Genomic DNA, 24,199 nt, shown 5'->3' with positions numbered 1-24,199 from the left:
AAGTGCGAAAGCTCCCATTCATTTCAGTTAGGAATTGGAACCTACGACCAAAATTTTATGACACGTTGAAACCAAGTAGATAGTCATTTCTAACTCAGTTTTTATAAAATGTGGCAATTTGGTCTATCCAGCCTACGGTCAAGTGGATTCGGCAGGTAATAAACGGGAGGGGCAGCACAGCGGACCCAGGAAGCCTTTGGGAATATGCAAAATACCCCCTTCATTGCCCAGCTTGTGGCAGGTGGTGACGGTATTTCTGGTGGGGACACTGTGCCTACAGTGTTGTTAACCTGGAATAACCCTCGTGTTTCTCCCGTTTGATTGTACCTGCTAAGGATCCTGGAAGGACTTGGATATTTTCACCTCCCTTAAGTAAAAATTGAGTGCTCAGCCCTTCTGGTGGGGGCTGAGCACCTTGCAGGACCCTTGCAGCGAGTCCCTGCTGCACAAGGCAGGACACGGTCTAGCCTAATATTTGTTAATCCATAACAGTCAGCGTAAGTGCTGTGTGGTGAAAACTTAGTGTGCTTTTCTGTGGATAAACCACCCCTGTCGATGCAAATATTTGCTGTTGCAAACTGTTGCTGCACACGCAGCTGTGGGAGGTTGCCTGGTTTGCTGCGGATTAGGCTTGTACAGTGAGTGACAGCCTTGGACAAAATCCAAATCATACATTAATACCAATATTAATTAAACCGATGTAAGTTAATGCAGAATAAACAGTAATCAGCAGCTAACTCAACAAGTGTCGTAAGCTGTCCGCTCCAGCCGCAGGATGCTTTGTTAGAAGGTGCCTGACAGGCACTTCTCGTTACCTGATGTTTGGAGAAAGGGAACAAAGTCATCGAGAAGTTGTGCTTCGTTAAGGAAAAAAATACAGAGAAGTCATAGGCTCAGAAGTGCTAGAAAACAACTTAAGGAAGGCTCTTGCTCTCAGTATTTTTACAGCAGAAAATGAGAGGCTGTCCCTGGAAAAGCTCTGGAAGAGGAAATCTTCTGAACAGTCCTTCGGAATAAGCAGAGCTGCCCGGCAGCAGGGTGTTTATTCCAGGCACACAGCAAGGGGCTGTGAGCACCCGTGTCGCCCGCACGCCGCCAGCGCACACTGGTGTGGCTGATGGGGCGCGCTGGGCACCCTGCTCTCGCTGCCGACCTTCTGCGTCGCGCGTGCCACGGCCACGGGGAAGGGGAGGGTTACGGCCAGGTCCGAGGCGCCGAGGATGGGCGCATCCAGCAGGTGCTGCTGCCTTTGTTCCGTGTGTGCACACATGCAGATGAGGGGAGGCCGGGCAGGACAGGGCCTGTGAACTGCCGGCTCATTTCCCTGGCAAATAAACCGGCAGCTGCGGGCCGAGCCCTGGCTCAGGGCTGAGAGGAAGGTGGTGTTCGTGTGGGGCAGGATGCTTTCCTGGAGCCCTTTGGCCAGCTTCTTTTGGGACTTGCACTGCAAAATGTACTTTCTGCTTGTAGGTAAGAAGCTATGAATTATGTTTGATTGTCATTGTGGAAATGCAGATTGGTTTTATAAAATGTATGAATGTAAAGGTATTTCTGTGGTGTTGTCAGATGTTTTATTTCAAGCAAGTAGCCTAAAAGCTTTTAATCAGGTAGTGTCACCCTGTTTTATGAGTGGAGCTAGAAACTTTTAGTAACTGAAAAAATTAGCACTATACATGATCTGTAAATAAAACATGGGCATTGATTACATATATATTGTCACACTTCATTGAGCCGCTTTGTGCGTCCTTTTTAACGAGTAACTCTGGGTGATTCTGAACCAAAGATTATACAGGAGCTGTTACACGTCTCTTTAAAATGCATGATGTCGAGACCGTGCTGATACATTATTTCTCAGTTCATTATGGTGCCTTACAGTTAGCAGGGAAAATTGATGTGTAATATTTAAATGTACTTGGTGTTAAAACTAAGTTAAGCTGTCAATCAGCTGAAGAATGTCTTCCCATTAACAGTGCACCGGTTCGGTAGCTGGGTGCAGTTTCCATCGGTAAAATGTTTGTGGCCCGTGCGGTTGATAAAAGATGTTCTGTGCACTTTGACAGGAATATCCTATGATAAATTTACGTTACTACGAACTCTTGTAGTTCACTTCAGTTCACTTTTTCTGTATTTAATTGGTTTTGTAAACATCAACAGAGGGAATATATACCATTACAAAAGTAGTGCATCCTCTGCTCACTCGTGTGTAAGGACAATTTTTCTTTTACCTTCTTTGCGAACTTCATACACCATCGCCTCGTTTCCTTGATTTTAAGCTAAATACTTGGCCAAGACTTTTGGCTTCGTAACAATTGCAGTTTTAAATTATCAGATTTCTTCTTTAAAAATCAAAACACTGTTTGATAAAGTGAATATTGACTGTATTTTTTTATCTACATTACAACTTTGCTCGATATTTATTATTGAAATCCTGCAAGAGCTACTGGTCTGCACGCAGAGTGCTTTACTGTACATGGTTGTTCACCAGGAAGTCTCATCATACGCCCTTACACAGAGATACACGTTTCCCAGTATGGGAAGTTGCAGCTGGTTCTTGACCTCATGACAAGAATCGGGTGCACCGGGGGATGACACAAAGCCCACCGAGGTCACTGACCCCAGAGGCAAGAATTAGGTCAAGTAACAAAGCTCAGTGGCGCTGGTTCTCGGGCAAAGATCCAACTGCCCCGGTCCCTGTTGCTGGAACTGCGGGGTATAGGAATTGCAGATTTCCTGGTCCATTTTATCTCTTTTTTTCATAAATGACCATATTTGTAAAATGAATAAAAATTATTGCCAGTGACCTAAGGACATTTTACTCCAAGTTCAGGGAAGAGCTGAATGAACACCCTGGTGAAAAGCGGTTGAGAATCCAAGCTCACTTTGACAAGGAGATGTGCATGTTAAATTCAGAGAACAAGAAAACCCCACTAAGCAGGTTCCAGTTTATGCCATAAACTCACAAGTTATGTCATAGTTTTTTATTTAAACTAAAGCTGCAGCCCTTGTTTTATGTCAACAACGATTCTGTTGTGCTTGCTAATACTAGTGACAGCAAAGTGAGATGGAAGCAAAGCACAGATCACTGAGCCCAAACGGAGGTTGTTTTGGTACAACCCTTAACAGCCATTACAAAAACCCTAGTTTTTTTAATTCCGTTGTCTTGGAAAACTGTGTATTATATTTAGACAGCTACAGAGATAGGCTTAAATTATATCGAATTGGTGCACAATGAGAATGGAGTGAGAGTTTTGTTACAGAAGAGCCTGGGGAGACCCTCCGCCAAGTCGTGAGGTTTGGACTGGACCCTGCTGTGCTCTAAACCTCCTCTCAGATAGGATCCTGGGTGCGGGTGTGAAGAAGAGTTCAGACCCCTGCTTCTGCCATAGAGTTGGTTATTTCAGCTCGAGCTGGGACCCTCCGAGAGTGACCCCGAACAAAGAAATCCTTGGGCAATTATACTCTTGCAGTCTAAGCTCCCCTCACCTCACGTGACAGTTCAGTCCAATAACAATATTTGGGTCTGGGGTCCCTTCATTGGCAGCTTTTTCTGTCTCCATCTTTTCCTACCTTGAGGATGCAGCTTCTGTTGAGAACATGGGCACTGTATTTTCCACAGGATGTAGTTTCTGCTGAGAATGAGGCTACCTTATTTTTCCCAGGATTTGGCTGTCTTGAGGCCTCCCTTCATATATTCAGTATGAGTTCAGCATAAGTTCACCACTTGTGGCCCAAGGCTTCAGTAAATCTGGCTACTCACGCTAAGCAAAGCAAAACAAGTTTCAATTCAGCCTAAATTTAAGCAATGACACAATTAATTCTAATATTTTACAAGTAAACTTGATCCCAAACAAGCCTGTCACCTTGGCTTGATTTCACTATTAACATTAACTCAAGGACTAGTCATAACAGTCTTCCTTTTCAATTAAAAATCAAAATTATTCTAATAGAAGAGAACTGTAGAACCATTTAGGTTGGAAAAGACCTTAAGATCATCGAGGCCAACCGTTAACCCAGCACTGCCAAGTCCCGCTAAACCATGTCCCCAAGCGCCACATCTACACATCTTTTCAACACCTCCAGGGACAGCAGTGTCACCGCTTCCCTGGGCAGCCCGTTCCAGGGCTTGACAGCCCTTTCGGTGAAGAACATGCCAGACTGCCGAAGTCTCCCCGCACGGCTCCCGTAAAGCCCTTGCCTTTGGCAGAGCACCACTACCTAGCAGCTCCTCGAGCCCCAGCCTGCCGTGCCCCTCGCCCTGCCAGCCGCGGCAGAGCTTTCATGTGCGGGGGGCGCCCCACGGAACCGCCCCCGCAGAGCCGGCGGGAGCAGCAGAAGCTGCAGTTGGCCAAAGCCGCCCCTGAACGGAGTCCAGGGGAAATGGGGTTTCTGCCCTCCCCACCTCTGCTCTTTGCTGAAAGAACTTCCTTCGCTGCAGATCAAAGTGTCTTTCTCAGCTGTTACATGCAGCCACGTTTTCCCATGAATCAAGTGGAACAATGTACAGTTTATAGCCCCACATTTTTTAACTTAGAAGAAATTATGTTCTCCAGTCACAACTCTCTTTATCTTACCCTATTACAGTGGTACCTTCTGCGCTGGCAGCCCTAGTTATCCCAGTGCTCACTAGGGCCTGCTTGGGTTTTGCTCATTTTCTGCACAAACAGATCTGTGAGAAATACTGTTTGTTATACATGTTTTATGACTACACTGCAGCTGTTAGTGGCTGCTTGTCCTACAGCACCATGGCTTATTGACAGCTAGGTAAACCCAAAAACCGAGCAATGTCATGTGTAAAGAATGAGGAAGGATATCCTTTAATGGATTGTTTACAGATCTCCCAGTGTTTGACAGATGGTTTTGAATTCACTCAAGGATGTTTAAAAATTGAAATGTATTCGTTGGGTTATATTATATTTCCAACATCAAATATTTTGTGAAGGATTTTACTGAGGAATTACTCTCTTTTTCTCTTTTTCAAATGGACAACATCTGATTTGTATTGTAAGGTTCACAGCAAAGGAATTTGCCCCTGAGAAATGTTACAACAACCAACAGAACTAATCTCCTGCTAACCAGAGCCTGGCTAGTCCCTAAGGGTTGTGCAGCATTAGGAAACAGTGCAAGATCACCAGGCCACAAATATTACTGGAAAGGGGTAGGGGAGGAGGCTTCAGTTTGCTGGGCTTCAGCATGTTCAGGCCTTTGAGCTAGAAAAAGTTAAGCAGTAAATATCTCCCTCCTGTGCATCCTCCACTTAAGTCTCTCCATATTTTTTCTACACTCTTCCTTCTTTTCTGTCCCACTCTTCTCCCGTCTCAGCTGACCCCCAACCGTCCTTTCCACCAGGAATCCTCTGCTTGCTGCCTCTTTAGCCCCTGAGAAGGTGGGTTTGCTGGTCTTTCTGTCAAGGGACTTCTCTCTTTAACACCTCACCCCAATAGGGTTCTCCCACGTTTGCCGTTGGTCTCCCTGCCATACCCTCAGAAGCGCTGCGAGCCAACCCCTCCTATTGCTCAGCTTTCTGGAAAGTGAAGCCAGCCACAGAATGACTTTTTTTTGGGTAGCTGGCTTTGTGTGGGCTATAAAACTCCCTAGTTCCTGAAGGGACAGAGTATGACCAGAGATTTCTCAGCAGTAGGGTTTTTTCCCGAATTAGTCAGGCTATCTGGCGTGGTTTTGTGCGGCACCTTCAGCAGCGTGGACAACACTGCCCTCCCCGGCATCTCTGCTCTGCTACTTTCCGTGCCCTTCCAGAGCACCTCTAACACCGAATTACTGCTGTTACCTATTGCCACACTGCATCATTACCCCCACCCCCTTTTTGTGTTCCTGCCCTGATCCCCAGCGACAGCCTTCTTTGCTTAAGTGGCAAACAGCTGTGCAGTGAAATTCAAAGATTCTAACCCAAAAGACCTATACAGATACCGTATGATGCTACTGAGTTGATATTATCTTTTCCTGCTACATAACCTAGGAGATTAGACACAAATGAACCTTTAGCAATTCATTTTTGTCATAAAGACAAATGCTATGAAGGTAAATGCAAACCCCACAGTTATCTCTGCATTACATGAATCTTTACTAGCATGGCCGCATATTTTTCACACATGCTCCCTCTGCCTCTCTGCCCAGGGAGGGGGTAGAGGCACTTCTCAGGAGCGTTACTGTCTCGTTGCAGGCATCAGGAAGCGTGTCGAGAAGTAGAGCCCCGCAGCAGGGAAGGAATAGGGGGTGCACGGCGGGGCACTGCCCGTTGCCCTGGGCAGTGCATTCTCTCTCTCTCAGTTTCCAGGGCACTCCGATACAGTGATAGATGGATTGCTTAAATAAATGTTTTTACGTTATTACTAATAAGAGGTTGCTTTTCCCCTAGGGTTTTGACTTAGCCCTTGCAGCGTGGTTCTCGATGGTACTAAGCACTCACAGCTGAGTGCTCGACCTGCCACAGGAGTCGGTAGGAGTTGCATCTTGAGCATACTAAAACCTGCTTGTGTGGATTTTGAAAAACCCAGTCCTTAATATTTCAATTTCATCATCCAGAATGAGCAGTTAATTTTCCATGTGCATAAATTCCTCATCTGTAAAGTCTTAACAATTATAATGGTGTTGTGAAATCAATCATTAATGTCAGCGCTTCACACCATAGCTGTACTGGTGAGTGCTGTGGGAATCCGTCGCTCAGTCCTTAAAGTCCAGTTTTAGTAACGTTCCATAAATCTGTCTGAAGCTGCCACAATGAAAAATTACTCTAAACTGAAACATGGGAACGCTGATGTGTTCGAAACTCAGGAGTGGCCTTTTTTTCTCCTCTAACTGAGGGAGGATCCTTGGAGAACAGGATTAATCATGTGGCTGAAAATTTTGCTTTCATGCGTATCAACAGCAAACCTCAATTCTGCTCGTTCCTCAGTTTGGAATACTTGACTTCTGCAAGCTTAGTAATGTGCCTTGAATTGAGCCTTACGTCTGCAGTGCAGACAGCAATAAAACTACAGATATCATTTTAATCAGACAAATGCGTGGGAGTGCTGCGTGTTAGATTTTCAGTTTCTCAGTGTAACTGGCAAAGTAATGGCAAGAAATTTCTCCCTAGCTAAACCCAGAAGAAAAAAATCCTAAAAACTGAGTTTGCAATCCAAGACAGTTAGACAGCGTAAGCTATAGAAACTGGAAATATTTTAAGGGGAAAATATTTTAAACAGTAAGGTAAATGCAAAGCTTTGACCTTGTGTCAGACTTCCAACAATAAAATCTCCTCTGCCAGAGATCACAAATATCCTTCCTTTGGCTCTTCATATATTTTGAAGGTGGGGCTCTATAGCTAGATCCAACACCCCAGAGGTCAATGAGAGCTTGCCCCTTTCTCACTTGAAATGCTACTCAAATCTTACACAAAACAGTCTAAGCTTTAAATCTGAGAGTTTTTTTCTCCGTGAGAATTTCTCATTTGAGTTTTCCAGTGTTTCCTTTTGCATTTGGGCTTTGTTTGTTTGTTTGTTCTTTCATTTTTATGCAGGTATTTGTTCTGCCTTAAAGCTAACTGTACCATCTCATACCATCCATGGGATTGAGGGGCAACCACTCCACCTTACTGTTGACTACAATTTCAACGCTACAGCTTCTGAAATCCAGATAATATGGCTTTTTGAGAGGCCTCAAAGTAATCCAAAGTACTTGCTTGGCTCTGTAAATCAAACAGTAGTTCCAGACTTGGAATATCAGCACAAGTTTACCCTTATACCACCAAATGCATCTCTGATGATCAATCCATTGCATATCAGTGACGAGGGCAATTATATTGTAAAAGTCAATGTCCGTGGAAATGGGACAACAGCTGCCAGTGGAAAGATTCAAGTAGCCGTTGATGGTAAGTTAGTAAAATATAGTATCTGCATTTTGAAAACAAAATTGCAATAGTTTTGAAGTCCTAGTTCTTAGTATCCAGTTACAATAGTGTATAATTTAATCCAGCCGTACTTGGATAAATACTAACAATTAAGTTATGTCATTTTCTATTGCTGCTGCAGGGAATCCTGCAATATGTCATCTTGAAACAAAATTAATGCATTGACTAATGTTTCTGGATCATAAGTAAAAAAATGAAGCAGTATAGAAACCAATAATTAACATTAAGTTAGGCAATCTTCTAAGAAACAAGTTTCATAAGGCTCTGCTGTGCTATCAGTCATGAGGATGCTTTAACTTCCAGATAGTCCTTCTCCCTGAACAGCTTCACCTTTACCTTCCGTGTCTGTCAAAGAGGAGTCATTGACTTCCACTGGTGGCCTTGTGTCTGTCAAAGAACCCCAGATCTGGATTCCTAAAATACTGACGTTCCCTGCTTGTACTCTGCTCCTTGTTGTGGGGATATAAAAGAAAAGGAAATAGAAAAGAACGATCGGAAGGAATGACAGGAGGCTGCTGTGCTTTACGGGTTATACAGAGGGAGCCCTGAAACCGCTGGGCTTGCAGTAATCAAACGAACGGCGCGCTGACGTGGCAGCGTTGTAGCTGCCATTTCGCTCCCACACTCGCCCCAGTCGACAGCCGTCCTGGCGGCCGGGTCGACACGTGTTTCAGCAGCGGCCTGTGTCGGCAGAGCCGCAGGCAGCCCGGCTGTGGGCAACGCCGCGCTCCAGGTGCTCTCCCTTCCCATGGCCCCAGGGAGCTGCTTGCGGGGCCGGCACCGGCGGCCATGGGCTACCCGACTGCAGCCCTCGCTGGGTCACCAGCCACACCAGCAGCCACATTTCCCTGAAGCACCAGAGCCCCTCTCGCAGTCACCAGCTGGGAACACGGCCTTATTTTTCAACCGTCAACCACATTTAATAAGCAAAATTCGAAATCCAAGTACTTTCCAGAGAGGATGATGACTGCTATTTGTATCCTCTTGGCAGTGAAGACTGTAACATACTGGCTCCTCACTTTTATAACTCTTCGTGTGTTTTTGTTTTACAGTTCCTGTCACGAAGCCAATTGTGCGCACCGAACCGGCTTCAGGGGTAGTGGAGTACGTAGGGAATATTACATTAACGTGTACTGTGGGAAAAGGTACGAGGGTAGTTTACCAGTGGATGAAAAATGGGAAGCCTCTCCATGCCAGCCCTAATTACACCTTTTCATCAAACAATGCGACAGTTCTAATTGTTCCTGTTGTAAAAGAAGACATTGGGAACTACAGCTGTGTGGTATCTAACCCTGTCAGTGCCATGGACAGTGAGATAATTGCACCAACCATATATTGTGAGTATATGAAATATTCATAATTACCTTTGCATAAATGATCTGTCTGGAAAGAGTGCCTCTGACTATGGGAACAGGCAGAAAACACCTGAGTCGACATTGTATGTGAGCTTGCGCTCAGAATGAGCTTATTTGTAACAGCTCTAACAACAGTACAGTAAAAAGTCACTCGGTGTTATGGAGTTGTGAAGGTGAGTCTGAACTGCAGAGTTCAAACAGAAACTTCAAGAATTCCACAGTACAGACATCTTCAGATCTGGGGGAGAAGTGACTCAAAGGAAAAAAATAATCCATCAGATGTGTATACATGAAAATATTGTTAAAAATGGAGACAGCAAACCATACCAAAAAGCAAAGTACAGGAAGTACCAGGCTGGAGGACTGGTATTAGCGGTTTTCCTTGAGATCATTTTGAGTCCAGTCCTGTTTAATATTTCCATTAATGACACCAGCACAAAGATTGGGAGTAAGTCACTGAAGTTCACCTGTGACATTAAACTGAGAGAACTGAATGACTGACAGCGTAATAGAACTGGTATGAAATTTGCTAGTAAGAAATAAATGGCATGCATTTGCAGAGAATAAAGAACATGAACTGCTGGTAAGATGGAGATTGGTTGGGAAACAAGCCAGGCGGCGAGTGACTGAGCTGTTGGAAGAGGTCTGTTAGCTGGAAGTGTGATTCAGGCATGAGAAAGACGCATGCAATTCTAGGGTGCATTGTGAACTATTTCCAGCAAGGAAATAAGGGGAATACTAATGACACACAGAAGATGAGACCACATATGGAATACTGTGAGCAGTTCCTGCACACCCTAGAGCAATGATGACCTGGCAAGAAACAGAGCAGAAAGGAACGGAGAAAAGACCCCAGTGTGGTTTAGCAAAATCAGAGCTGAGAGGAGTGTTTGCTTCCCACATCAAGTGGGAAACATGAGGGAGCAAGAAGGGCTGTGCAAAGACCAACGCTGGCAGAAGAACATACCATAAGCCAGCCATACATTTTGACTGGAAATGATAGCAGGGGGAAACTACCTGTGAGCATAGACTGGGTCCGTGAACGAATCAAGTTGGAGGAAACAAAAGATTGGTTTAGTCAACATTCAACAATTATACTCTAAATCTTAGAAAGGGCACTCTCGTTTTGTTCCTTATCCCTCTTGTCGTGTCAGCTCCCAGCGCCTCCGAGATTTGCAAGTAGCACATGCTATGAATGTGACCTCACCAGGCTCTGATCTGCACGTCCTCGGGGGTCGAAGCATCCTTTTCAGATGAGAGCTGAAATCAGAGAGGTCAGGACCTACCCTGCCACCAGCCCTGTTCAGATATAACCAGCTTACCCAACGGCACAGCGTGGACGGCGCAGTGCAAGGACTGGAACTGGATTCCTGCCCAGCCAAGGGCTGCAGCTTGCTCTTGTTTTTGCCGGGCTCTGTAGTCTGGCAGCTGGCAGACAGCCTGTGCCCTAGGCCTGGTACGGCTGCACGACCAGCGTATTCAGAACCTACACCTCTTACTATGTCGTACTTTTCTCCTTCTCCTTTCATCTCTGATTATCCATTCTGGTACCTATTTATTTTTAATTATAGCTTGGAAGAATTGGATAAGGGGGTGTCTTGCATCTAAAGTGTGTGTGTGTGTGTGTCACTACACGGCACCAGAAGAAGATAAAAAGACCACCAACATTCGCAAAGACTAACAGGACATTGTGAGACGAGAGCTGATCCCTTAAGGTGCGGCTTATAAAATCGACAGCACTGCAGACATGAAGATGAAGGACCAGCTGCAAAGAGCCCTAAGCAGGGCAGACGTGACTTCAGCTTCCATCACATTAGGCAGAGGAATCATGACAGAATGCTCTACAAGGAAATAACCAGCACCGATGGAGTTTTGACTTACCATTACCATAATTAAAAAAAACCCAAAACATTGCATTCTTTCCTCGAGTAGCACACTTTAAACGCCTCCTTTTGCACAGTCACAATCTCAGCTCACCTAAGTGCTTAAAGCGCTAAGAACGAGAGCTGCACGTGTACGAATGCACTGCCTCTGCTGCTCCCCTCACCTCAAGGAGCAATGAACATACACCTCACTTCAAAGAACGCCCACACAAAACTCGGGGACACTGTCCCAGCCCAGCCTGACAGCGCAGCGCAGCCAGGTCAGGCTAGGAACGTCTGCCGCTCTTCCTACCTGCCGGACCGCCTTTTTTGGCTGGGGCACAGCCCCTTCAGCATTCGCTTCTTTGAGCTGCTGCCCACGGGTGGGCTCCAGAGCTCTGAGGGCGCTGGCAGGGGTCTGGACCTCGCTCTGACGAGGTGTGAGCCCTCCAGCCGCAGGTCTGGTGCTGCCTTGCCCTTCGCCCTCACCCGGCTGCATGTACGTTCCAGCAAATGTGAAAAACCTTTCCAAGTTCTAAACTGGAAACCTGTTTTTGACCCCTCGTTTAGCAGAACTTTAAAATCTCGAAGTTACTTCGGTGTCCGCATTTCTGGAACCTTTTGCTGTTTTGAGGGGTTGAGATACACAGCTCAAAAGATCTGTACAGATGAAAACTTCAAGATTCAGTTTTTCTCCACATGTGGAAATATTCCTATATGTATCTGCATCTTCAGAATGTACTTTTTATTTCATCAGAACTGAGGATTTGCTTGAGCACAATTTAAAATTTAAAAAAAATATTAAGAGAAAATAACACGGTGCTGCAAGACTGCACCACTTGCGCTACACCCCGTACCCAAGTCAGCGATGGGAGCTGGGGTCTTGCTTCCTGAGCTGTATGAGGCGACACAGCCCAGTCCAGCTCCGCCTGCAGAGGCGGTTTGTCTCCCAGCTGTCAATAACAGTCCAGGACAGGCCCCCGGGTCTCTGTGTGCCATATGTCACTGCTGCGGGGGAGTTACTGGAGGTGATAAAAAAAAGGTCGCTCACAGTAAATACCTGCCATCTGCTTGGAAACTGTAACAGCCTCATGGTGATAGCAGCAATTGGAAATATTCCCACAGAGCAGTAAATTGTTACTCGGAACAGATGATTTATTATTTTACAAGTCATTTAGTTAACTGGCTGCACTGAGACAAGAGGCAGGTTTCTGCTGAGAACGATACAGAAAGGAGGAGAGCCGAGGGATCCATGAAGGCTGTCGCTGTGGTCTTTTACTGAGAATCAAAAGTGGTTTGTTCTCCATTTCTCATTAATATTATTCTGCTCATCCATTAGCTACGATGATAATGCACCCCAGCCAGTGTGGCAGGAGCATGACCCAGGAACAAATCATTTTGAGACTGGAAGAAGTTGCTGTCACGGAGGCTGCAGCAGAAGCTGCTGCACTGTGCTGATGGAGTTGAATTTAACGAGTGGGATTTCCTTCCTCGGGACTTCCCAAAGCTAGAGTATATTTAGTCCTGGAGAGGAAATGGTTAATCACATGCTTTTCGGAAGCACCCTTGAAGCTGTGTATATCCCTCAGCTACCCAGTGTTTAGGGATCTCAGTGATGTACAGGGTGCCCAGGAGAGGCAATAGGCAGATCCAGGCAAAGCAGGAGGGTCACCCTGCGCTTGTGTTGGCTTCAAGGAATGCCCCTTTTCAGACCTTGCCAAGATTTCACTATTTCTTAAGGAAACCTTGCTCTGGTTTTTCCAAACATACTTCCCCAGCCAGTGCGTATCAGTGGTTTTGTGGCGGTTTCCTTTGACTGCCAGCCTCCATACAGAAGTTAGTGGTGTCTGTCAGTGCTGCGCTGTTAAGGTGCTGACAAAAAAGCCAAACTCTGTTCCGATTCTTGTGCAGACTGTGGCAACTGTCCCACTACAGTGAGGGGGCACAGCCACCAGTCAGCAATTCTCACCATTAATCTCTGTTTACATATATCAAAGGTTATATTATCAGTGAAAATAAAAGCTAATTCTTCTACGAAAGAAGAACTGGTTAGGAGGAACCAACGAACTACTCTGGAAAGTTAAAAAGTGTGCTCCTGCCTATAAGCAGTGTGTGAGGGGTTTTACTTTCATTTATGAGAAAGCCCAAGTTCAGTAGACCCCTCTCCGTTCCCCTCTGAACACAGGGATGGAAGTAGCTGTCACCGGCGAGGCCCCGTGAGAGGCTGCTGCGCTGGGGGGTGTCCCGTCTGTCCGCAGAGGGGTGCAGCCCGAGGGGGCTCACCCAGGCCCACGTGGTGGGGGCAGGGCCCAAAACGCTCTGGCAGGGTCTGCCGGCCCTGGGCTACAGCCAAGCGAACAGCGGGGGGACAGCAGGGCCTGCCAGAAGCCGCCCAGCACCCAGAGCTAAGAAACGCCCTGATGCTTCAGAACGTCCCCCTGCAACACAGGTGGGAGCTGCGCCAGTTCGTGCTGGAGTGAACCTCTGTGGCATTTCCCGAGTAAACATGATGCACCATGTCAGGCCTTCCTTAAAATGGGACTGCAGAAGGCTTACCGCTAGGGAGTAAGTAGAGAAAAGAGAAAGTTTGACAAGTTTCCAAGTTTACTGTGTGAAATCCACACATACGGCTAAAAGTGAGCTGAACCGAGGTCGTGGTGCAATAGCCTCCCTGCTCTCATCTAAGCCTTCGCCCACAGAGACAAAAACCCAGCAGCACACACAGAGCGGCCCATTTTGTGCCGCGTGCTCTTCGCCTGTGTGCTCTCGAGGAGCGGAGCAGCCCCGCTAAAAGACAGACCACAGACAGGAGCGTGCGCGTTAGAGGAAGGTCCTAGGTCAGCCCGAATGTCCCCATGAGAAACAGAGTCTGAGCTGTGCCAGCGTGCCCCTTCACGGCGCAGGGAATGTCACGCTCAGAGCCAGCGGCATCGTCGTAACGCTTCCAGACACCCACAGGCAGGGGAAGCATTGCCTGATTGCGCTGTCTACAACGGGCACTATACTGACTTCTCTCTTTTTGCTGCACCGCCCCGCGTGAGGCGCTTGCCAGCAGCTTTACTGAACGTCAGGGATCCTACCAGAAAGACGTTCTGCATATTTTCTTCTTTTAGCTTCTGTCAGTCTTAGGTCTGTTCATTTTTGATTATGCATGTAAGCCCTTAGGGAATTAGCAACATTAAAATGTTTAGTTCTTCTGACTGGAAAAAGTAATTAATGAGGGACACTGATTATTGTATTCTCTACATTAATTTTTATACTTAGATCCCTGTAAAAATAGATTTTAATGTGTAAAGATATAAAGACCCCATGATCTGAAATGATCTATTAAAACTAGCATGGGAAATATTCTTATCATATTTAAATATATTGTTTCCCTTCCCATTTTCCTCTGAAGATTACCCTAAAAATACATAGCTGTGCCATTTTCTGAGTAATGAACACACGACTACTGGACAGTATATGCCTCTTCTAATTACATTCAGAAACACAGCTTGCTTTCAGCACAAGGGCTTACTCTTGAAAGAACCATACATGTTGAAGCAGTAGAAGCCTGTCAAAGTGGGGGCGAGTTAGAGTTTATCTTAGCAGTCATTTACGGAAAATTTTTTCTGAACTTGTCGGAGGCACACCCCACTCTGTGTTATACCTGTATGATAGTTCCCCCGTTAATTATTACACTGCAAATTATTAAGTGAATATTTATATTTTGAGGCTAATTGGTTCACTCTTCAATGCGCAGAGGAATTCCTTATGCCAGTAAGCAGAAAGGGTCGAGTGTGCCCCCGAAGAAGACCTGCTCCTTTACTTCACAGCTTTTCCAACTGTTGGCAGTTTTCCGTTTTTATCGTACTGAACAATGCACAGATCTGTGCTTTTTCCCTAAACAGCGATTAGATCGGTGATTAGATCAGCATCAAGTGGACGTCGTCTGAGATGAACCTAGTACAGGTCAAGCTATTGAACCAAGAGCCTTTTAACTGAAATGACTGAAACCAATGCCAGCCATTCTAAAGGCTGGTCTAACTTAAAAATCCTAAGTTTAGAGATATGCTTCTATGTAAAGTTTAGTTATACACTTTGATTTTAATTTTTCCACTCTGTTTTATTCCTTTTTCAATGCAGACGGACCTTATGGACTCAGAGTTAAATCAGACAAAGGTCTGAATATAGGAGCGGTGTTTACAGTTGACATGGGGGAAGTTATACTGTTCGACTGCTCAGCAGACTCAAATCCACCAAACACTTACTCGTGGATTCAGAGGGCTGACAATACCACTCACGTCATCCAATATGGACCCCATCTGGAGGTTGCATCTGACAGAGTGGCCCAGAAGACAATAGATTACGTGTGCTGTGCTTTCAACAACGCGACGGGGAAACGAGATGAAACTCACTTCACAGTCGTCGTTACTTCTGTAGGTGAGAACGTTAGTTCATTAGTGAATGAAGTCAGTACCTGTAACATCCGAGCAGTATCAGCCCCCAGAGAAGGAAGTAATCCTTAGAGAGACAACACGTGGCAGAAGTGAGGCTCCGCTGACAGCGCGGTAAAGGGGATTTCGGCCGTTCAGCGGGATCCGGGTTTTACTCACTTTAGTGGGACACGGCTTGGGACAAGACCCACTAAGATGATGAAGTTTTGTGGGAGTTTGACACTAAAATATATTTGGCCGTTTGGAACTTTACCCCTTTTGGGTAGAAACACTTCCTCAGCAGGCAAACCTCAGCATGACCAAGTAACATGGCAGAATTATATGTCTCTTACCCTGTTTCTTGCTTTTTGGCTTTAAAAATGATAAAGATAAATGGAGGGAACGATGCGGAAACCTGCTGAATGCCAAGGCAGGCCTTTCCTCCCAAGGGCAGGTTTTGTCCAGGGCTCACTGTCCCACGGATTTCAGGAGCTGTGAGCCCTGGGGGCACCAGGTGCCCCTTAGGTGGGGTCGATTCAAGCATACATCACGAACTAAAGTAACTGGGCACGGACTCACAGCAGTGAGGGTCTTTAATATTTTTGCAGTGTGGTTAGGTATTGTAAGAACCTTAGTTTAGCTTATGATGATAATGCAAGCTGTGATGATGAATGGTTTTATTGCAGTCTGTTTGTAAAAATTATTTGGCTGTCCTATTCATGGATCTGTGGATTGACAGCTAGGTTCTGCTGAACGCACACCTTTATTTAAGGTTATAACCCGTTATAACCTCAGTTCCCGTACCAGGTTGCATTAAACAGCCATAAAGCAGTTTTTCAGAAAACCTCCAGAAGCATACAGCAAGGAACAAGGAAGTCTGATATCCCTTACTAATACAGACCGATGCCAGTATGTTCAGATAGGAACGTACGCTATTACCGTGGGATGAGACAGAACAGATTGCCTTTTAGAAACCGTAACAAAGCAGTTTCACTTGTGCAGAACAAAGAGCTCAGCCGTTTGTTAGTCAGGTAAGCAAGGAGAGCAGATGTCTACTGTTCAGGCTGACTTATGGATTCATCACAAATCCACGGCATTCCTTATGCTGGAAGGAAGATGGGTTGCAATTGCACTATGAAAACACTTCTCTTTAATGCTGTGGTTAGTGGAGAAAGAAAATGCACCCGGAGCTCTGTGTCAGTAGAAACAAACATGACATTTCTCCAGGAAGTTCATGTAAGCTGTAATGTATATGTGAATATTCATCACTAAGTGTTAAGAAATTCAGCTGAGATTTCCTTTCAAAGGCTGAAAAGAAAGGAAAACTCCACAGCTTCCTCCTGTTTAGTTGCACTTAAAAACATACATTTCCTAATTACAAATATTTTGCCTAAGTAAAGCTTTTGAAAACATTTTATCCCATGTATTTAAAGATTTAAAAATACCAGTTTGCCCCTCTACAGCCATTTTCTTCTTGACGAGTATTTATTCAGAAAGCACTGAACCCAGAAGTCGAGGCTGTGCTTTGCAATGCGGCACTGATTGACTTGAAGAGGTATGAGTTCACACATGAGGTAAACCTCAGAGATCCTGCTCTGGCTAAGTTCTGGCTGCAACTATTAAACATAATAAACAAAGACAATTAATGTTATTCCCTTCTCCCTGTCCCCATAGTCCTAGATACAGAGCCTGGACTGTGCCTTTCAAAATACTGGAAACCCCATTTTCAGCAGCAACAGGAACTCTGATGTTTCAGAAAGCCTTGCACAGCTTCCCCACCGAAGGGACTGAAGCTCACCTACATAGCATATAAACTGCTGCCTAAGTAATGCTAAAAATGATCAAGAAAACAATTCTATCCATCAGTTACAATGGTGTCCATCATTGCACTGAACTGTCACCCGGTTTTAGCCAAGACCAGTGAGATTTTAAAGTAAAAGGCTGTATCTCACCATGTACAGCAGTCGTTGCTCAGTCCTCAGGTTGAGTCAACTGGAGCGTGCTACATGTGCGCCAAGAGCACACCTTTGTCTTCTGCACCGCATGCCTGTGGGGACAAGAGTTATCGAGTCTAAAACTGAAATGATTCATTTTAAAGAACACGTTCAAGGACTCAGATGATTCTCCAGCGTTCAGGTGGTTTTTTTTCTGAGGAAAGCAGTACATTGAAGGAGTATGAAAGAAATTGCAGAGATTTGTTTTCCCATGTCTTCAGGATTCATCTGGTTTGGATATGGCATCCTTAATCCTGGTGAGAACCGCTGCGCGCGCAGCCAGCGCAATGCCAGGGAGTCACACGGAGGTGCATGTTGGTGCAGGCAACACCGTCTGTCTGCGCAGGAGTTCAGGGAAGTGCTGGAAACACATCCAGCTAAACAGTACACGGTGGAACTGTACTCGTGAAGCTGGCACTGACAAGCATGCAACATTAACTTACCTGTGTAGATTACGATGCAGTTTAATTTTTTTTTACTTTTTTCTTTAACTTTAATTACACAAATTCTGCACGATTCAGGGCAGAAGGGGGAAATGAAGGGTGCACAAGCAACTATGTCTGCTTTTCCTAGCTTTCACATTGCTGTCTTTGCAAATTCTGTGCAAATGTTTTCAGCGTGGTTTTGTGTATGTACTTCTATATGCATTGTATTTGTGTTTTATCAGTAAACCCTGCTGGAAAACCGCTGCTAATGAATACCTCAGCAAAAGATCTGAGCAAAGGAAAGAAATACTTTGGGTATATTTAGGCATGCATACAAACAGACATAATTTATTGTCTTCTGATGGGATTTGATAAGCAACCAGACTGTCAGGGATCTGAAAATCTTTAGAAAAAATACAGTGGTTCAGTATCATCCCCTCCTACTCCGCAGCTCCTACAGCTAGGAGGATTTCCCTCCCATCTAGCACAAACTGCTCACCTAATTGTCACCTAATTTCTTGGTAGTTCGGTGTCTCTATGCCTAAAATTAGAATATTCATCTAGGTTTTGTGATGCTGTAATTCGTGGGTTATATTTATGGACCTTCATTTAGCTCTAGATACCAATCTGTCTGGACTGATTTCTGATATGCCTATCATCGCTTTTCCAGTTCAGGAGCTTTTTAGGGGGGGAATTACCTATTCACATGAACCCAAATTTTGTATCTCTTTTGCATCTGTCTGCAGGTTTAGTGGCTTCAAATGAATTTCAAAAGATGCATTTTTTCCATAGGACATTTCAGTGACATAACAGCACATTACATAGAACAAGACTAAATACAGTGCTCATCTTCTTTGTCACAGGATTGGAAAAGCTGGCCCAGAAAGGAAAATCTTTGTCATCTCTTGCAGTAATAACGGGAATTTCGTTATTTTTGATCCTAGCTATGGCCTTTTTATTCATATGGAAAAGATATCAGCCACATAAAGGTATGTAAAAGTTAAGCACACTCCAGCTCTTCTTTGGGACCATCAGAGCAAAACGAATGATTTTTCTTTTTTTTTTTCTTTTCAGTGATACAACAGAAGCTGCAGAGCAGGTACAAAAATAAATCATTCTTAGGTCTGGAAGTCCTTTCCATCAAGAGAATTGCATTTTATCGTATTAATTTTCTTTCCTTGGCTTCTGACATCTGAAAAACATGTTTATGTTTTCTAGGCCGGAGGCTGATTACAGGAAAGCACAGACATTTTCAGGTAATGCTAACGAAAGAAACATGAGCATAAGGTCAAAATCCACTCCTGCAAAAAGTTACTGTCTCCACAGACAAAAGGAAAGAAGGAAAGGGAGGGGAGTGAGTTTTTAACTTGCCTTGCCCACCTGCTGCTGTGTTGGCTTTCTTAAGGCAACACCAAACTGACCACAGGTCAGCGTGGGCTTAGCCCACACCTGGAGTTCACAGCAGCAGGTACCTGTTGGCTTGAATTCCAGCTGTTAATCCCAGTTAGAATCAGCTGTATTCTGCTGTTCTCACTGGTATGAAATAACACATTTATTATTATGGGATAGCAGCAAGAGGTGATACGCCATGGATCACACTTCTGAATGTTCATGCCACCAACCAGAAGCACAATCATGAGATGTTAATGTGACATTCCAGCATGTCTATTTTAGCCTCAATAACATCCTGTACCACCTTCTCGGGGTCATCAGGACCCCATGTGTTTTTGCCACTGCCTCTTTCCCCACTTCATCCCGGGCAGGAGAGGCTGGAGACCTTTGGAAGGGTGGCACTTTTGTTCCCATCCCTTTCCACCAAAGCATCAGAGCAGGCCATAAGCTGCTACACGTGACAGGGTAGAGAAGTATATGAAGCTTAGGAAGGTAAGAAGTTCACTTGAGCACAGAGGGTCCTTCACCCCAGCAAGTGGCATCAGAGGAGAGAATCTCAGCACTTTAGTGCTGCAGCATTTGCTGTGGAGCGATGCCCAAGAGACAACCGAGAGTCTCAGTTCTCCTGGACGGAGGGAGGGCAGAGAAAGAGACTCCCACCCCAACTCCGGGTTTTACCTGAGGTCCCAGATACAATATGTCAGCCCGTTTAATAATGTGGCACCCATTAGTATCACGCTCCGTTTCTGTTCTCAGCATTATAAAAGATTCAGGGGGTACTGCCTCACCCCAGCGTAGAGGTGCTGAGCTTAGGGACAGGGACAAGGACTGGGCCTCTCTTCTGTGCAAAATGAAAGTGAATTAGTCTGCTCGGTCTTCCAGCAAAGAGAGTCCCAATCGTTCCACCAAAACTGTCACTGAGGTCAGCAAGGCGCTGTTGGGGACAGCCAGGCACCGCGTGCAGCGGCTCTGCAGCTGCCCTGCCCGGCGCAGCACCAGCTGAATGTTTAGGTGTTTTAAAAACTGGGCCACCATACGTTGCCAGTTATTATTTTCTGGGTTCATATTACATCTTGATACCTTTTTTCGTGTTTGTTTCTTCTAACTTTAGGACATGAAAGTGCTTTGGATGATTTTGGGATATACGAATTTGTCGCTATTCCTGATCTTGCAAGAGGTTCTAGGGTATGTGGTCTTACATCATAAACGGATGGTTTCCTTTCTGTTTCTTAAGACGTACTAAATACCTGCACCAGTCCTTCTGTCAGTTTGGTCCTGTTGCTTTTTACAGACATCTCTGTGACACCACGTTCATGGCTATTCTTTCACCAGTACTCCCTCCTCCTTTACTGTGTTACTAGTTCAGGACTTGTATCAACGTGCTGCAGCAAGGAACCAGCCAAGCTCTAAAGACAACAATCCAGTTCAGCTACCTGATATTAAAAGAGTATTAGTAGTGTTGGGTAGATGGGTAGCACTGAGCCACTTGTGTCACACAAGTAAATTAACTGTTGTGAGGCCACTTTTCTCCCTTGGCCCCAACATTGCTGCTCATGCAGCTTACGACGTCAGCAGTGCAGAAAAGCCTCAGGGGGGTACTTAAAGTTTTCATTGTAAAAATACGCAAACCAAATCTCAGCTATATTTCGCAAGAATTGTTTTGCTAGCTTCAGGTATTGTGGGGGAGGACTTAAGCACAGGAATTTTGCTAGCAGAAAAAATCCTGCTACATGTGCCGCTTCTCTGCATTGTGGCTTTGCTGACACTGCCGCATAGCAGTCAGAGATCATTCTGATGTGGTGTAAAAGGACAAGGAAAAAATCAGCAATAGGGACACAAAATTTAGGGACAGTAGACTAAAACTGGGAGGAAGTAGAAGCACTTCCCCTTGGCTAGGGAGAATTGCTGGCAATGCAATCATGTACCTTTGGAGAGCATCAGTATGGTCAGGTAAGGGAGAGCTCCTAAAACGTGGTCACACAGCGTCACGTCAACAGTGACACCTTTTCTGTTATTGTGATTAGTTCTCATACACATGATGTATTAGCAAAAAGCAGTTATAAATGAATAAACCCTTTTCTCTGCTGGGGTAGATGACTGAAATAGACCTTTCCAGGGCTACAGGTGCTATCATAGAGGTTAGTGACGAGGAGACACTTTTACAGCAGCAGAGAAGAGGCCTTTAGAAACCAGAGGAGCCGAACTGCATCTGTGAAAGTCTGTGACCGTAGGAGGCTCATGCAGTACGGAGATCAGGCCCTAAACCATCGCAGCCGTAAGCACACGGTGACATCCTTTAGGCTGACCGTATCACAAAGTCACTCTGGCAGCATTAGCAGGTCAGGAGGGAGAGAGGTGAAAGGACGACAGGAATGATGTACAAGCAGTGAAACCTATTCTCATTTCCAGTAAAATTTCAAGACACAGGAGAAACTTCACTGGTTTATGTTCAGTTACTTAGATTTATGGCATTGCAGATCAAGACAGCACTTGATCCACCAATTCATTTTAGTTAGTTCACAGAAAAGCAGAAAAACAAGAAAGTGGAGGTAATGAAGACCTGGAGGTTGGGTATAGGCAGAAAAACTGAGAATTCCTTACAGGTGGGGAGTCTAGGTGTTGTGCTGACATAAGACCAGATTTGTATATTTAACATGTTGAACAATTTTGGGTTTACTTCATTTGTGGAAATTCCTTGCAGCTCCCTCTCTTTGACATGCTGGTGGGAGTTTTACGCTGAACCTTTTCTCTGACTACTTTCTCCTTTTTTACGATCTATTCTCCTACTTCTCCCTTTATTAAATGTTCCGTCCTTGACTCGTGGTACACTAATATAAAACACTTGCTATATTAAATGCAAGAGCCGCAGCCTAAATCTTCTAAGATCCTAACTGAATTTAAAACTATTGCTCGTCTTACTATAAAAGTGGTGAAAACTGAGTCAAAATGAAATGTAAACTGACAGAGATGAACTGTTAACTCCATGCACAAACCATTGATAGGGAAAAGTTAAAAAAATGAGAAGTTACCTCATCAGTTAAATTTCTGTTGAATCTTTTCCCGTTTGTACTTAAGTAGGAATACTCTTTGCTACTTTTAGGTTTCAAGTCCATCTGTTCCTGGCTCTGACTTCGTCCCAGGTCAGGACATCTTTAGCACAGTTTATGAAGTTATTCAGCACATTCCTGAGCAGCCGCAACAAGACCATCAACAGTAAGTTAAAACCTGTGCGCACTCACGTGGTAGCTCAAAGGGAAATGCTTTTGCATCCAGAATGCCCGGAACACTTCACATTTCGGTGGCTGGTGTTTGATTCCAGCGAGCGGGGTGAGGAGGGAACACAGGTGTAAGCTACGTCAGTTCCTCCGCCGTTTCCTACCCAATCCCACACTTTTCCTCAAGACTCCAGTCTGCTGTTTCGTCATGCCAGTTCTGTCTTAGTGTAAGCCACACAATTTCAAATGATAATCCCCCAGAGTTTTAAGAGGGTGGCTGTAGTTTCGCAGCACTGAGACATCAGCACTTCCCACTGAGCAGGTCGAATCTTCCACCAAAGCGGTTTCGTCAGCAGCACGGCTCCCAGACCTGCCGGCCACACGCCCGGCAGAGTTGGGGAGGGTTTGCAGTGTTGAAACTGGCCAGCTGATCGATAACCAGTGGTTGTTAAAACAGTCACTGAAATATTAACGGCCAATGCTTAGTTACCTGAGCAAGCAAGGTCTTCGTTTGTATCTTAGCTAACGCCTTAGAGCAAAAGAATCCTTGCCCCGCAGTAAGTACCCCGGCTGGGTACGCAGGAACGCTTTTGCCGAGTTAAACGCCAGAAAGACCACAGCAGGTTGTTGGTCATGCAGTTAGTGTTTGGTGGTCCTGGTTTTGTTCAAATCACCGGCTTCGCAGCACCTCTTGGCATACGAAGAGAGAACACACTGTGAAGTTCTGTAATTGCTGTACAGCTGCCACGAATCTGTTGAGAATATCGACAGTCTTTCCTACAATTTAAGAACACCACACAAGACTTCATTTGGTCACGAGCCTATTATATCCCATTTTCCACGTTTTTATGATGTGTTCTGTTTCTTTTATGGTGGAAAAGGAAAATACACACTCTTACCAATATACTAATCAGTGTTGATGTGACTGCATTAGCACTCAGTGCTTACACTATGTGCAGGTTACCCCTTCAACTTCATGTCCAGGTTGTGCATGCAAACATGCAGCCACGCTTGTAAAAGCAAGCTGATCGGTGAGAAAGCAATAATGGATTACTAACGATGTTTTTGTTCTGCTTGGAATTACTCACTTCGAACCTCAAGATGATTTTTTAAACCAGATGTGAAAAATAGCATCTTTAAGCTATTTAAGCATTTTTAAACCAGATGTGAAAAGAACATCTTTTCTGACTCTCCCTTCTACATGTCTTCCTTCTCAACTTTCTCACTGATGCATGATCCCTCTGAAAAAGGAATAAATTCAAAGTAAAGGTAAATTGAACTCTGACAGTTCAGATTTCAACTCAAACTTCGCAAAACATGTTCTGTAGTTGTCAGGGACTTGTTTGCATAAACACATTTTGCTGCTTTTTTCCTATATCAATATTTTAAAAAAGAAATGTAGGAAAATAATTGTCACTAATAAACCAAAATCTGCTAAACATGCTAACGGCTGAACTCCTCAGATCAGAAGGACCACTTTCACGGACTTTCCAGTTCCTGACCTGTCATGAAGAAGCACTCTGAATGGTGAATAAATAAGGACAACCAAGTCCACACTGGTACTTGCAGCAGGATGCTTCAGCATTCAGTATAAGGAAAAAACAAAACACCACATGACAGGGAATGGAGCTGGGA

General features: G+C 44.9%; 1 protein-coding gene across 1 annotated transcript; it reads left to right on the top strand.

The window, feature by feature from the left end:
- Positions 1-1,400: 1,400 nt before the first annotated feature.
- Positions 1,401-22,566, top strand: HEPACAM2 (HEPACAM family member 2). The gene is made up of 9 exons (XM_009950052.2): positions 1,401-1,470; positions 7,517-7,867; positions 8,959-9,243; positions 15,249-15,545; positions 18,821-18,946; positions 19,032-19,056; positions 19,176-19,213; positions 20,461-20,534; positions 22,450-22,566. Exons 1-9 carry the CDS (start codon positions 1,401-1,403, stop codon positions 22,564-22,566), a joined length of 1,383 nt encoding a protein of 460 aa, XP_009948354.1.
- Positions 22,567-24,199: the final 1,633 nt, after the last annotated feature.

Source organism: Leptosomus discolor, chromosome 7, assembly GCF_034619465.1.
Source record: "Leptosomus discolor isolate bLepDis1 chromosome 7, bLepDis1.hap2, whole genome shotgun sequence".
Classification (NCBI taxonomy): domain Eukaryota; kingdom Metazoa; phylum Chordata; class Aves; order Leptosomiformes; family Leptosomidae; genus Leptosomus; species Leptosomus discolor.
Note: the sequence above shows the minus strand (reverse complement) of the source record. Positions and strands in the feature narration are given on the sequence as shown.

Bases quoted from the DNA above. Each gene is read 5' to 3' on its own strand.
- HEPACAM2 (XM_009950052.2), top strand. From the start codon at position 1,401: ATGCTTTCCTGGAGCCCTTTGGCCAGCTTCTTTTGGGACTTGCACTGC. The intron at 18,947-19,031 runs GTATGTAAAAGT...TTTTCTTTTCAG, and splicing joins AAGATATCAGCCACATAAAG to TGATACAACAGAAGCTGCAG. The intron at 20,535-22,449 runs GTATGTGGTCTT...TGCTACTTTTAG, and splicing joins ATCTTGCAAGAGGTTCTAGG to GTTTCAAGTCCATCTGTTCC.